The sequence below is a fragment of the Delphinapterus leucas genome, chromosome 11, assembly GCF_059928025.1.
Source record: "Delphinapterus leucas isolate spDelLeu-1000000601 "Yukka" chromosome 11, BTC_Dleu_Yukka2, whole genome shotgun sequence".
Taxonomy (NCBI): domain Eukaryota; kingdom Metazoa; phylum Chordata; class Mammalia; order Artiodactyla; family Monodontidae; genus Delphinapterus; species Delphinapterus leucas.
Genome location: NC_143139.1, coordinates 99806330 through 99818544, shown reverse-complemented (window position 1 = coordinate 99818544; position 12215 = coordinate 99806330). Strand labels below are relative to the sequence as shown.

General features: G+C 62.7%; 1 protein-coding gene across 2 annotated transcripts in view; it reads right to left on the bottom strand.

Moving 5' to 3' along the window:
• Positions 1-2755: 2755 nt before the first annotated feature.
• TBC1D22A (TBC1 domain family member 22A) overlaps positions 2756-12215 on the bottom strand; it is a 314050-nt gene continuing 304590 nt past the window's right edge. For both annotated transcript variants that reach the window (XM_089921472.1, XM_089921473.1), the window contains one exon: positions 2756-3007. In XM_089921472.1, the coding sequence (XP_089777598.1) occupies positions 2879-3007 (129 nt within the window). In that variant the 3' untranslated portion in view covers positions 2756-2878. The remainder of the gene's footprint in view (positions 3008-12215) is intronic.

The following is a 12215-nucleotide window of genomic DNA, read 5'->3' as shown; positions in this document are numbered from 1 at the left end:
CCAGGGCCCGGCCTCCAGCTCTTCCGTCTCAGCCGTGGGGCCCACAGGCAGGGCCCCTCCTAGTGCCAGGCAGGGCGAGACGCAGAGGGGCTCGTCTCGGACCCCTGGGCTTTGGGCCACCCCTGGGGGCTCGCGGACCCCAAAGCGGGCCTGAGGAGCAAACCGCTGGGCCACAAACACCAACAAACAGTGACAGCAAATGACAGCCGTCACCAGCTGCTGAGCTGAGACCTGGAGCCTGGCATCTCCCGCCTCCTGACTGTGGCGACGGGGGTGGGCAGCGTGTCTCCACTCTGTGGCCTCGAGCCGGCACCGGGGATCTGCGAGGGTCCGCCCAGCTTGACGCAGGCTCGTGCGGGGAGGAGAGGTAAACAGACCACCCCCCACCGCCCGGGGGGCTCCAGCCCACCCATGGGGACGGAACCTCATCCCAAGATGGCAGAGAGCGAAGCGCTGCCCTGCGGGGCCCCCAGCGTGGGGGGGCGGGGGGGGGAAGGGCAGACGCGGGTGCCCAGAGGAGGACAGAGCACCACGAAAGCAGCCCTGAGAAACCGGGAGGATGGGGGCTGGCTGAGGAGGGGCCTGGACACCCCGGGCTGGGGGTCAGGGCAGATGGGCGTGTCCTGGGTCCTAGGAGTGGGGAGGAGTGGGCCCCAGACCCGGGTGCCTGCCCCAAGTAGACGCTTGACAGACCGTGGCCAGATGGGGAGGCCCCTCCTGTCCCGGGCCGGCCTGGATCCTGACCCCCAGCCGGTGCAGCCTGGGCTTGGGGTTCAGCTCGAGTCTGAGTCTGGCGCGCCTGCACCTTCAGGTCCCCCCGAGGCCCTGATGGGCTTCAGCAAGACTGTGGGTGCCGCACCCAACGCCAGGCCTGGCACGCTGCAGACGGCCTGTATGGAAAGGCCCAGAACTCGGACCGTCCAGAGGCTGCTGTAGGGCTGGGCCAGTGCCCCTGGCTCTCAGCTCTCCCCCGGTCTCAGACCAGACAGCCAACAGTGACCCAGCACCCGGCCAGGGCACCCTGTTCCTTCAGGAGAGCCCCTGAATCAAAGGCCAAGGCTGGATTTTCACTGCATCTTTATTCCGTGTTTCGCACATTGTATTCCAGACAGAACAGCCTCTGATCACTTCAGACGGATTGGCTCAGGTTCCAAGGACCCCGTCAACACCCCCTGCGTTCAGTTCCAGGTTTACATACACATGGAAACACGCACAGGGCCTCACCGAACTTCGTAGATGCTTCCTATTTGAAACGTCAACTGCCTCCAGGGGACAACTTTCATGTCCCCAGCATCTGGGCTGCACAGACTACCCGAGCCGCGGCGGGCAGTGCCCGGGGTCTAAGCAGGACGGGCCTTCGTGGAACTGGACGCCCGGCAGGAAAGCAGCAGCGGGCCACGGGGGCCTTGCGCCGGAGGAACCCCTGATGCCAGGGTGGGGGGCAGGGACCGGCCAGTAGGGGTGCTCTCCGTCTGCTCTAAGGCAAGCAGGTCCCTCCGCTGATTTGGGGGCTTCTGACATTTGCACAGTATTTTGTGCTGATTTCCACGCACATGTAACGAGCCAAAAATAAGGAACGCACAGCATCACACACGTGCAACTGTGTACTTTGATCCTCGGCTGCACAGCCTCTGGGCAGCGACCTGGCACCTGAGCTGTGCCAAGATGGGTGGTGGCAGGGCTGCCCCGGGAGGGCTGGCAGGTGGTGGGAAGAGATGCCTGCGCGTGGATGAAAGTCTGGGGCAGAGGTCAGGAGCCTGTCCTGGGCTCAGGGCTCAGAGGCTGTGGCTGTGGCCTAGAGCTCCACGGGGGTGTCCACGTCACCACGGGCAACATGCCCGTGACAGGTGCTCTCTGGCCGGGGCGGGCAATGTGGGGGAAGCAGGACGGGCCCCGGCAGAGCCCAGGTCAGGGCGGGTCTGGCACCTTCTGCAGCTGGGCTCACGGCCCCAGCGACCAACACACAGCAGCAGCGATCAAGTCCACAACACACCCGGAGACGCAGCAAGCAGAGGGGCGCGGGCCACTTGGCCCCCGCGGTGTGGGTGCAGGTGCAGCAGCGGAGCCCTTCACGGCTCCGATCACAGAGCTGGAGCGTCTGGACCCACCTGTCCAGGTGGCCCAGGCGAGCGAGGCTGTGGCTGGCGGCTGAGCGTCCGCCCGACGCCCCGCACCACCCAGCGGAAGGGCTCCTGCCCGCGCAGCCTCCTCGACAGACCAGCCAGGGCGGTTCTCTGTTTCCAGAGGTCATGGATGGAAAGTAAGGCAATTTCTAGAGGCCGCACTCTGCTCCCAGCTGCTGCAGCCGGAGGCTCCCCAGGCTCGCCGTCTGCCTTCCAGCCACGTTTAAGCCGAGGGAGCAAGTACGCGGCAAAGCTAAAGTGACGAAGTTACAGAAATCCGCCTGCTGTCAGAGGCCTGGGAGAGCAGAGATTTCATAGGTTAGTGCAACGTTTCACTTGTGACTTTGTCTACGTTTTATTCTCTTTCACTCAACAGAATAGAATTTTTACATTTCCAAGTAGGTAAGGAGATGGCTGCCACCTCCCTCTGCCTCTGGCACCCGGACAGCAGGCCACTCGGAGAGGGTCTGCCTCTCAGGCCGCCCCGGCTGGGGGCTCCACGAGGTGGGCGTTTGGCAAGGATGCTCCAGGGTCGGGAGAGGGGGACGCCCGGCCCCTCTCTGGCCCCGCGTGGCCGGGACCCTCCCTGGCTCTCTTTGGTATCTCAGAAAACAGAGGCCGCCTGGCCCTCGCCAGGCCCTGGACCACGTCCCAGCCAGCCGCTCCAGCAAGGCCTCTCCTTGGCCGTGGCCTTCAGCCGGCCGGCAGTGGGGTGTGCTGCCCGGGGCGGGGAGGCCACGGCGGTGGGCCCGGGCTCATTTCTTGTAGTGATTGGGGGCGTCCGCGAAGACAAACTTGAGGCGGTAGGCCTCGGCCAGCAGCAGACTGACGTCTTCGTCGCCCCAGTGGGCTGTGGGCAGGTTCTGGAGGAAGAGCAGCAGCTCCTGGGGGGAGAGAGACAGCCTGGGTCAGACGGGGCAGCCAGCTGTGTCGGGCAGGGGCCCCGCAGGAGGAGCCCTGAGGAAATGCACAGGGTCACGGCGGGGTGAGCCTGGGGGGCCGCCGAGCCCCTGAGAATCGTGTCCCCTCCCAGCTTGAGCCCGAGGGCCCCACGCCCTGCAGCCAGGAAGAGGCCCCCCGGGAGGCTCCCAGGCCTGCCGGGACGTGGAGGGCAGCGCCAGCACCGCGACACAGCCGGGCTGCACGCACGCCCCCGGCCTCCCGGCACTCTGGGGCCCAGGGCCATCTGGGCGGGGATGCCCAGCCGCGGGGGGCGCTCGGGGCTCAGACCCAGAAGCCAGGCCTGGGCTCAGGTGCTGGCTGTGCTGCCTCCCGGCTGGTGGACCAGCCGCTGACCACCTCTCCCCATCGAGACAAGGATCCCAGCTCCCACTGGGGCCACCAGTGCCTGGCGCTCGGCGTTGCGGAGGCCTGTACCCGGCCTGCTGTCCTCACGACGCCCCCCCGCAGCGCACGGCCCTCTCCCCACTCCCCAGTGGAGAGCCACGCGTCAGGACTCTCTGCCAGTGCGGCTTCCCTGTTGCTGCTTTCCCTTCCTCGGTCTCATTTCCTTTTGCATTTTGGACACTTTCTGGGGGCCTTTAAATTGAATTCATGGAGCAAACTTCACTGGCAGAACGTCCCTGGGGACGTATCGACATCAGTCTGCTGTCTTTCACCATTAGATGCAGCTTACACGGACGCCAGTCCAATTCTGAGCAGGTCGTAAATAAATAACTTTGATTTTATTTTTAATCCACTTCGCTTCATATTATCATGACCTCGCTACCTGCAAGGTGAGAAGCAATACCCTCCCATTGCGGTAACTCAGCAACTCTACTGCGTACTCAATTTCAGAATCTAATTTAGTCCCCCAGGTTCAGTGGACGGAGAGAGAATAGAAATGCCTGGTGGGCCGCAGCCTGCAATGTTAAAGAAGGAAAAACCTGTCCGGGTGACCTTTACGAGAGGCAGGGGACACAGCCGAACATGCCCTTAAATGCAGATTTTTTTTAAAAAAGGCCTGTCTTATTTACGAGCTAGGCAGCGACACCTTCGACCTGGGAGCCACGGCACATCTATTAGCCACATCATTCGGGAAAAGGGCCATCGGTCACGATGCTGTCACTGGGTCACACCCCAGGGGACCCGCCATCCCCTGCGATGGTGGCAGGGAGGGCCCGGTCCAGCAGCCCGCGAGGGCAATTCCGTTTTTAATCTTAACTTCTCTGTAAACAGCGCTGTGACCACGCCTGCAGAATAAAAGTTAAAGGAAGGTCTGCTCACAACACTGAGGTTGTGAGGAATCAAAGACAAGTCGCATCCCCGTGGTTCTTTTCTTCCCGTGTCCACGAGATGCCACCACGGCAACAAAGCCACGGCCCGGGGCATCCCACCCCCTCCATCGGCCTGTGTCACCGTGCCCTCCCATGCTGGCATGTGCTGTCCGCGGTGGCCAGGAGGGACCATAGCGATGGTGCCGTCCCCGCTGCGCAGCCTGGAGGCCTGCTGTTCTCAGCCCCCAGCAAGGTCACGGTCACCCCGGAGTCTGGAGGCCCGCAGCACCCGGCCCTGCAGAGGGCAGCGGCCCCGAATCTCAGGTTGCCTGGGGTCTCGGTATGATGAGCAATCTGACTGTCCTCTGGACACTCTGGATGTCACCTCGCGAGCATGTGGATCGTGGCTGGTGGTCCCTTTTACCAGGCAGTCCCCTGCGGAGGCCCCGCCAACACCACCCCGGCCACAGGTAGCCCTGCAGGCGTTGTGGTGCGGCTGACGGCAGTGGGGGGAGCGGGGCGGCAGGGTGAAGGGCGGGGCCCTGAGCTGGGCTATTGCCGGGGACATCTTTTCCACAGAGTCCTTCCCGCTCTGACTTTCGCCTCTGGGTAGGTTCCAAGAGGTGAGCCTTCCAACGTTAAAGAGTGAATAATGTTTCCGGCTTTGGGGACTTCTTGCCAAAAGAGTTTCATTTTTCCAGAGAGAGGAATCACGTTACCATCTGCAAAGTATGACTATCTCTATCTCTTTCGTCCCTCCCAGGAAGGATGAAATGGTGACACAGCGGCGTCCAGGAAGGTGGGCAGGGGTCCCCTCTCAGGACCCCACGTTCTCTGTCTGGTTGGCCCCTGTGAGGCTCCTGTGAGCCCAGCAGTAAGGCCACACTCAGCCAGACACAGAGGAGGCAGGTCCAAGCCCAGCACACCCCCAGCACGACCCCACAGAACCCTGGAAGCACATCCTTGGTGTCATCACTGACGTCATGGGGTGATCTGTATCCTCTGTGACATCAACAGGTCCACGTGCCCCCACGTCCCCGACATGAAGCACACAGCACACGGTGCCGACCTGTGAACAGTCACTAGGGCACAGTCGGCTAAAGGTACGCACACTTGTAAAGGATGCTGAACGCGGGGCTCGAATCCAGCCCTGCACCACTCAGCCGCGCCGGTCTCCTGGCTCTCTGTGCCTCGGTTTCCTCATCTGTAAATGGGGACGGTAGCGCGCCTCCCTCTCTGGTTGTTAATTTGCGCCAGGATATAAAAAGCACAGGGTCAGTGCCACCTGCGGCCGCTATCACTCAGCTAGTCTTCAGTCACTGTTGGCGGCGGTGGCTGATCGTCACGGCAGCAGTAGTGGCATCGGTGCCGATAAATTCCTATCTGTGGGAAACGCCAGGGACTTTGGCAAACAAGCTTAAGACAAAATGGAATCCTCCCTGGACAGCAGCTCAGAGGAGGCAGCGCCGGCATCTTGAGGAAGGAAAGACACCACACGTGTCAACCTACGGGCCGTGGCTAGGACCCCGACTGGGGAGCCACATGGGACCCTTTTGAGGGGACTTGAAGGACTGCCTGTGGACCGGATCGTCCAATTCTGGCGTCTGGTACAAAAGGCACTGCGTGTCATGAAAACGGCCCCAAACAGTCGATTAAGGAAGAGCAGCTCTGGGTGCAAGGCAGACAGGTCCCCTCACCCCACCTGCCTCTGCGTCAGGGCACACGCGCCGTCACATGGCCAGCTCTGCCCTCGGGGGCCAGACAAAGGATTAGGCGGCAAACAATGCTCCGCTCTGCGCAGGGGTCCGGCCAGGCGAGACCGGCTGGTGGCTCTCGACGCGGCCCCCGTCTGTCCCCCGCCGCTACGGGGGTCTCGGGGGAGATGTGGGTAGATCACACTCCAGACCTCAGATACTTGGTCTGAACAAAAGTTTGCGAAATGTTCCTTAACTTTAATATCGATCACAGGTTGAAGGTAACGTTACAGATGTACTGGGTTAAATAAAATATGAATCTCACTGGTTTTCCCCTTTCTGCGAGGCTCCCAGAAGCTCTCGCTCGTGGCGGGCGCTCCTCTCCAGCGGACAGTGCTGCTTTGATTACACCCAGCACAGCCCCCTGCTCCGGGGCAGCAGCCACGACGGTGCCGGCCACGCTCCCTTCTGCAAACCCTCAGGCACAGGACTCACCCCAAGGCTCCAGGTCAAGGCCGGCTCCGCGCCCGTGGGAGAGCACACCGAGGCCGGGAGTTTACAGCCTGGCCACGCGCAGAGACGAGTGAATTAATCACGATGGGGCTGAAGGCCCAGATGCGAACTCTGAGTATTTTCTCGCCTTAACTGAGAAGACAAAACAGCAAGCCCCGTGCTGACACGGGCAGGTGACAGGCTAATTGGTCTAATTCACTCCACCATGTTCCGGCAACTTGTGCAGCTCGGCCAGCAAACCTGCCGCTGCGGAGCCCCAACCGGCCGCGGAAGGGTGGCCCTGGGTGCCACGTGGGGACGCCATGGGGACACGCAGGCTGGGGTGGGCAAGGCTGGGGCCTCGGGCATTTCTCCCACATCCTCAGCCTTCCAGGCGAGGAGACGGAGGCGGGGGAGGCAGGAAGCCTGGCCCAGGGCCTGGGTGGCTCAGCGCCTGTGCAGCAGGTGTGTCTGTCCCCACGAGGCTGGGCAACGCCAGAGCGCAGGTGGCTGGGAACTCTGGAAGCCAAGGCTCCGTCTGCCGGGCGAGGACAGTGACAGGAGTGACCTCCAGGCCGGGAGGGTCCGAGGGGCAGTGACGCAGCCACGCTCAGTGCAGGAGTGGCCCTGTGGTCCATCATCTCCATGTCACCATCATCCCACTGACACCCGGCGGGCCCTGGGGCGTCACCACCTCAGAGGTGCCGGGCAGCTCCTGCCAGGGCTGTGCTGAGGACATGAGGACCCAGCGCACACAAGCTCAGCAGGACGCCCGGCACACGGGAACTGCCACCATGGTCGTCACCACCCTCGTCGTGGTTGTGGCCGTGGCCCCGGCTACCAGGACCTCAGACGACGAGAGTGGTGGTCACACAGAGCAGCCGCGGCTGGAATCTGCGTGGCACCTGCGCCCAGGCCTGCCCTCTGTGGGCGGATATGCTGGTCTGGGCCCGCGTGGCCAGCCTCCCACCCCCCTGCCCACTCAGGCGAGTCTCCTCCAAAGGTCAAAGGTCACGGTCCAGGCCCAAACCCAGTGCCTGGCAGCCCGTGCAAGGCCAGGTCATTTGTGTTCCTGCCTGGGCAGGGGCTGCTGGGGCTTGAATCCACATTCAACATAAAATACCTGTTCTTGGTCAGTACATGTGTAAAAGAGAAGAAAAAAAGGAGCCGAGATTAAATTACACTGAAGCGGGTTTGCGGCGACTGCCGGCAGCGCAGACAGCAGCCGGTTGCCGGGCAATTCTGATGGTCCGGGGGCTCTGGCCGGGCCTCCCTGGGCACCCCCGGGGGTGGGGGACAGGGCGGGCACGGCACCATGAGTCGGGAAGCTGGCGTGCGTCTGGCACATGGTCCTGGAGTCACGCATGACCATCCAGCCCGCGGCTCTCTCCTTTCTACGCCTCCATCCACTGTCTGCTCCCTCAGCCAGGACCTTCCCGTCGGCGTGAGGAGACGGGACCCTGCCCTGGGCCACACGATGGCGTCTGCAGGAACAGGCCGGGCTCTGTCCCCTGCGTGGCGACGGCTGCTACAGGCAAGGGCATGCTACAGGCAAGGACAAACATGAACCTCGGGGGTCACCACTCAGAGAAGATCCCAGGGCCGTCCCTCGAGTCAGTGGTCAACCACGAGCTGCCCTGGGCCCAGAGTTCACTTTGCGCCAAGCACCAGGCTACACGCTGACCTTCCAACCAATCCCGGGGCTCCCCCACCCCCGTGTCTACGACCCATCCCAGGGCTCCCGCCCCTCCCCCCCCGTGTCTACGACCAATCCCGGGGCTCCCACACGCTCCACCTGGGAAAGAGGAATCTGGGACCCCAGGAATCTTATTGACTGCTCAGTTCACGCCTGGCGCCGGGAGGGCTGCTTCCCCCAGGGCTACCCACCTGAGCCCTGAACCTGACCTCTGCAAGACCCTGCCTCTCTGAGAGGCCACATGCTCAGAGGCGACTGCCCCCCTCAAATGTGCCCCCCTGCTCCCCCCCCAACACTTAAAGGGATGCCTCCTTGGGACCCGGCAGCCCTGGGCTGGAGGTCAGACAGCTGAGGCTCAGACCTGGTCCTTCCTCCTAGAGCTGAGAGCTGACCAGAGGATAAGACCTCGGGAAGCCCCCTGGGTGGGCAGAAGGATGTTGGGGGCGAACAGGGCTATGATGCTCCAAAGGCCCTGTCCCGCTCCACTGGCACACCCCCCCTGCACCAGCCCCAGCCCCAGGAGGGCCCCAGAGGCCCTAGTATGAAAATTACCTATGAAAAGTTCACCCTTATTTCCCTTATTTTTAACCTATCACACTCGATGCCCTTTAGCCAGGAGATCAAAGAATACAGAACTCAACCTGACGCTCAGCAGACATGAAGGCGGCCCTGCAAAGGTCAGTCCGCCCGGCTCGCTGCTCCTCCCAGGCAGATGCTCGCTCGGGCGCCCGACTCGCCACGTCCAGTCCTGCGTCCCCACCAGATTCGGACCCCGGCGTCCAGGAAGACAGAGCCCCTGCTGTCTTAGGGGGCGGGGAGGGGGGGAGGCTCGGGTCCTAACACCTTCCGGGAGGGGCTGGGCAGCTGGAGGCCATCAGGGCTGTGCTGGGCGCCCTGGGGCTGCTTCCTGCCTCCCTCCCTCTCCCCTCCCTCCCAGATGGTCCTGTGACAGCTGATTCCTTTGACAATCCAGTTATTAGTTTGAAAATCTTGTCAAGTTCTGGACCAAACCAGGGCTAAAAATAGAAGGACGGTGACAGCCGGCTGGGATGGACGGCCAGCTGCCAGGCTGACCCACTGGCTGGTGACAGCCCTCCAGAAGGTTGGATATGGAAGGTGACACCGCAGAGAGCGATCTTCTGAGGACCCTGGGAGGTGCGCTTTCCTTGCAATTAATTTCATATTTCTTTGCCAAAAAAGGAATTCTAAAGAGAAAACACCTTTGGGTACTGAAAACACAAGCTTGACATAAGTGCCCCAATCGAGCGAGCTCTGCGTTTCATACACACGGCTGAGAGGCGTTTGATCAGCACACAGAGGATATTTAAAATCCTGGCACGGCAGTTACAGCCGGCTCCATCCCGCAGGGACCTCTCCGCTTCGTGGGCTGGAGGGCCAGGCGGCTGGTCGCAGACGGGGTGCGATGGAGAGATGGAGATGCTGTCCATGGAGGCGCCTCGAGAACGCCCGGTCGGGAAGGACACCCACTTACGGGGGTAAGGCCCCAGGCCCGTGTTTATCTACATGCAGCAGAGACGCCCCTTCCAAGCTTGCAGAGGGAAGGCGCCGTGCAGAAGGCTCGGGAGCCTGGAGGTGGCGCCAGCTGTTACCCCCCCCTCCCCGAGAAATCAGAGGAGGGGGTCATGGGAGGGAGGCGGCCGGGGGTGGGGGGACTGCTGCAGGCTGCCGTCTGAACCCGCCCCCCAGCCCTGGGGGTGCTGCCTGCACAGGCTAGCGGCAGCTCCCACAGTCTCCTACGTCCCCAGGGGCTACCCTGCCGGGCTCTGGGGCAGGGACGGTGTCAGCCCGGCAGTGCCAGCCCATGTGGCTCCCCACATGTGGCCCTCTCCCCATGTCCAGTGTCCCCCCAGTGCCGGTCCTCCCTATTGACCCCCCCTTCCTGAAACCTCCTTGCCCCACCTTGCCTGCAGTTCACTGCCCATCCCCCCGGCCATCCTGCCAGTCTCCTTGGTGAACCCTCCCCCTGCCAGGTGTCTCAGGGCCGGGGGCCACCCTCCCTGGAGCCAGGGTCACCCGCACCCATGTCCCCACCCCCAGCTGTCCCTGAACCCCGTCCTTGCATGTCCTGTGGCTGCCTGCACCCCTCTGCACTTGTATGCCGCTTGCCATCACACGACCATGTAAGGGCTCCCAAACTAAACATGTCCCCTCCCTCCCCCTCCCTCTACAGACGGGGGCACGTAGCCCGCACACACGGTGCCCTCGCCACAGCAGTAAGACCCCTGCTCCCAGGACCGAGCCCTCCCTCCCGGGTCCAGCCCACCCCGGCTCCCCGGGCCCTCCCGCCCTGCCTCGCTGGCACCCCAGCCCAGCCCACCACCACCCTTTGGTGGATGACCGCGGGGCCCCCTGGTTTCCCAGCCCACCCCAAATCCATCACCAGCACGGCCGCAACACCGGCTTCGTCTTGAAAAGGAAAACTGTCCCCCAGCGACCCTGCTCTCCACAAGCCACCGAACAGCTGGCGCTGGTGCTGGCCCTACAGCCCAGACCCGCAGGCTGGGGTCCTTGCGGCTTGGCTCTGGTTCGGCTCCAAGCCCACCCAGGCCGCTCTCCCCTTGAGAGACACCAACATTCAGCTCCTCCTCCAAGGGTGTCCCCTGGCACGTCCCACGACCGTCAGGTCCCACGTGCACCCCAAGAGCCCATCCCCGGCCACCCGAACTGAGCGCCGAGATGTGCTGCGGGCCGGCCCAGGGCCCCTGGGGGACGGCGGGGGCATCTTCCTTCCCGAGAAAGGCCCTAAAGGAGACACTTATCTCCAGGGTCTGCAGATGGGACTCCCGCACTCCTCAGGGGAAGATAACAGAGCCCCGGGCTCTGGAGCAGGGCGCCCTCCAGCGGCCGGCACGCAGTCACAGCTGGCAGATGGCCGAGGAGACAGGAAAAGGCCACCGGCCGGCAGGACAGGGGACAACAGGGTCCCATGAGGTGGGCTGCCTCAGGGCCAGCCTGATGGGGACGCTCGGGGCCCCGACCACTCTTCAGCCTGCCCCGAAACAGCCAGGGGGCCCAGGAGCCCCGGGGCTGGCCAGTGGAGACACTGCTCTTTCCTTCTGCAAGTGGCTAAGCTCAGAGAGACAGACCGCTGGGAAAGCCACCACATAGTGGCCTTATGGCTCCCACGAGCTCAGGGTCCTCCTCAACCCCAGGGAGATGGGGGTCTTCCAGGAAGGCCACCGGGGACCACCAACACCTCCAGGCACAACACCTTGGTGAACTCGCCCAGTCCCCAGGAAGGCTCTCAGGCCAGATGACAGCTGAGACATGAGACTTTCGCCCACCGGGGAGAAAGGCTGCCAGCAGGGCCACAGCTGGTCCCATGGAACCAGGATGTTCCACGACAGTGAGCCACACGCACAGAGGCTGCACCCGGACCTCTGGTAGTATCGACTTGGAGCAGAGCTGGTTTCACAGACTCACCAGCAAAATGATATTTTCATTGTCATACACATTGTAAAACTGATTAAATTTCCCGAGCTGTTCAAGTATGTTCTCACATTGATTTTCCCGCTGCCTGGGAGGCCGGGAGGGAAAATGCGCAGCGTGGCTCAGCCCGCAAGGCCCGCTTTCATGCCAGCGTGTGCTGGGGCCACCCTGTGAGATGTGGGGAGAGCGCCCAGGACCACGGGGGCGTGAGAGCACCGCGCGTGCATACAATCGCCTCTGAGGGTGGCAAGTGGACTCAAAGCCACTCAGGCCCTCCTGGTGGGCTCCTGGGAGGAGCCTGGAGGCACAAAAGGGGCATTTTACATGGATAACAGCCCTTTGCCAGACACGTTTTGCAAATACTTCCCCCCCACTCTGTGCTCTGTCTTCTCACGCCCTTGACACTGTCCTTCACAGAGCAGAAGATTTCATTTGAGTAAGCCCAGCTTACCAGGATCGCGTCTTTGGTGTTGCAGCTAAAAAGGCATCACCGTGTCCACGGCCACCCAGGTTGTCTCCTAGGTCGACTTCCAGCAGCTTCGTA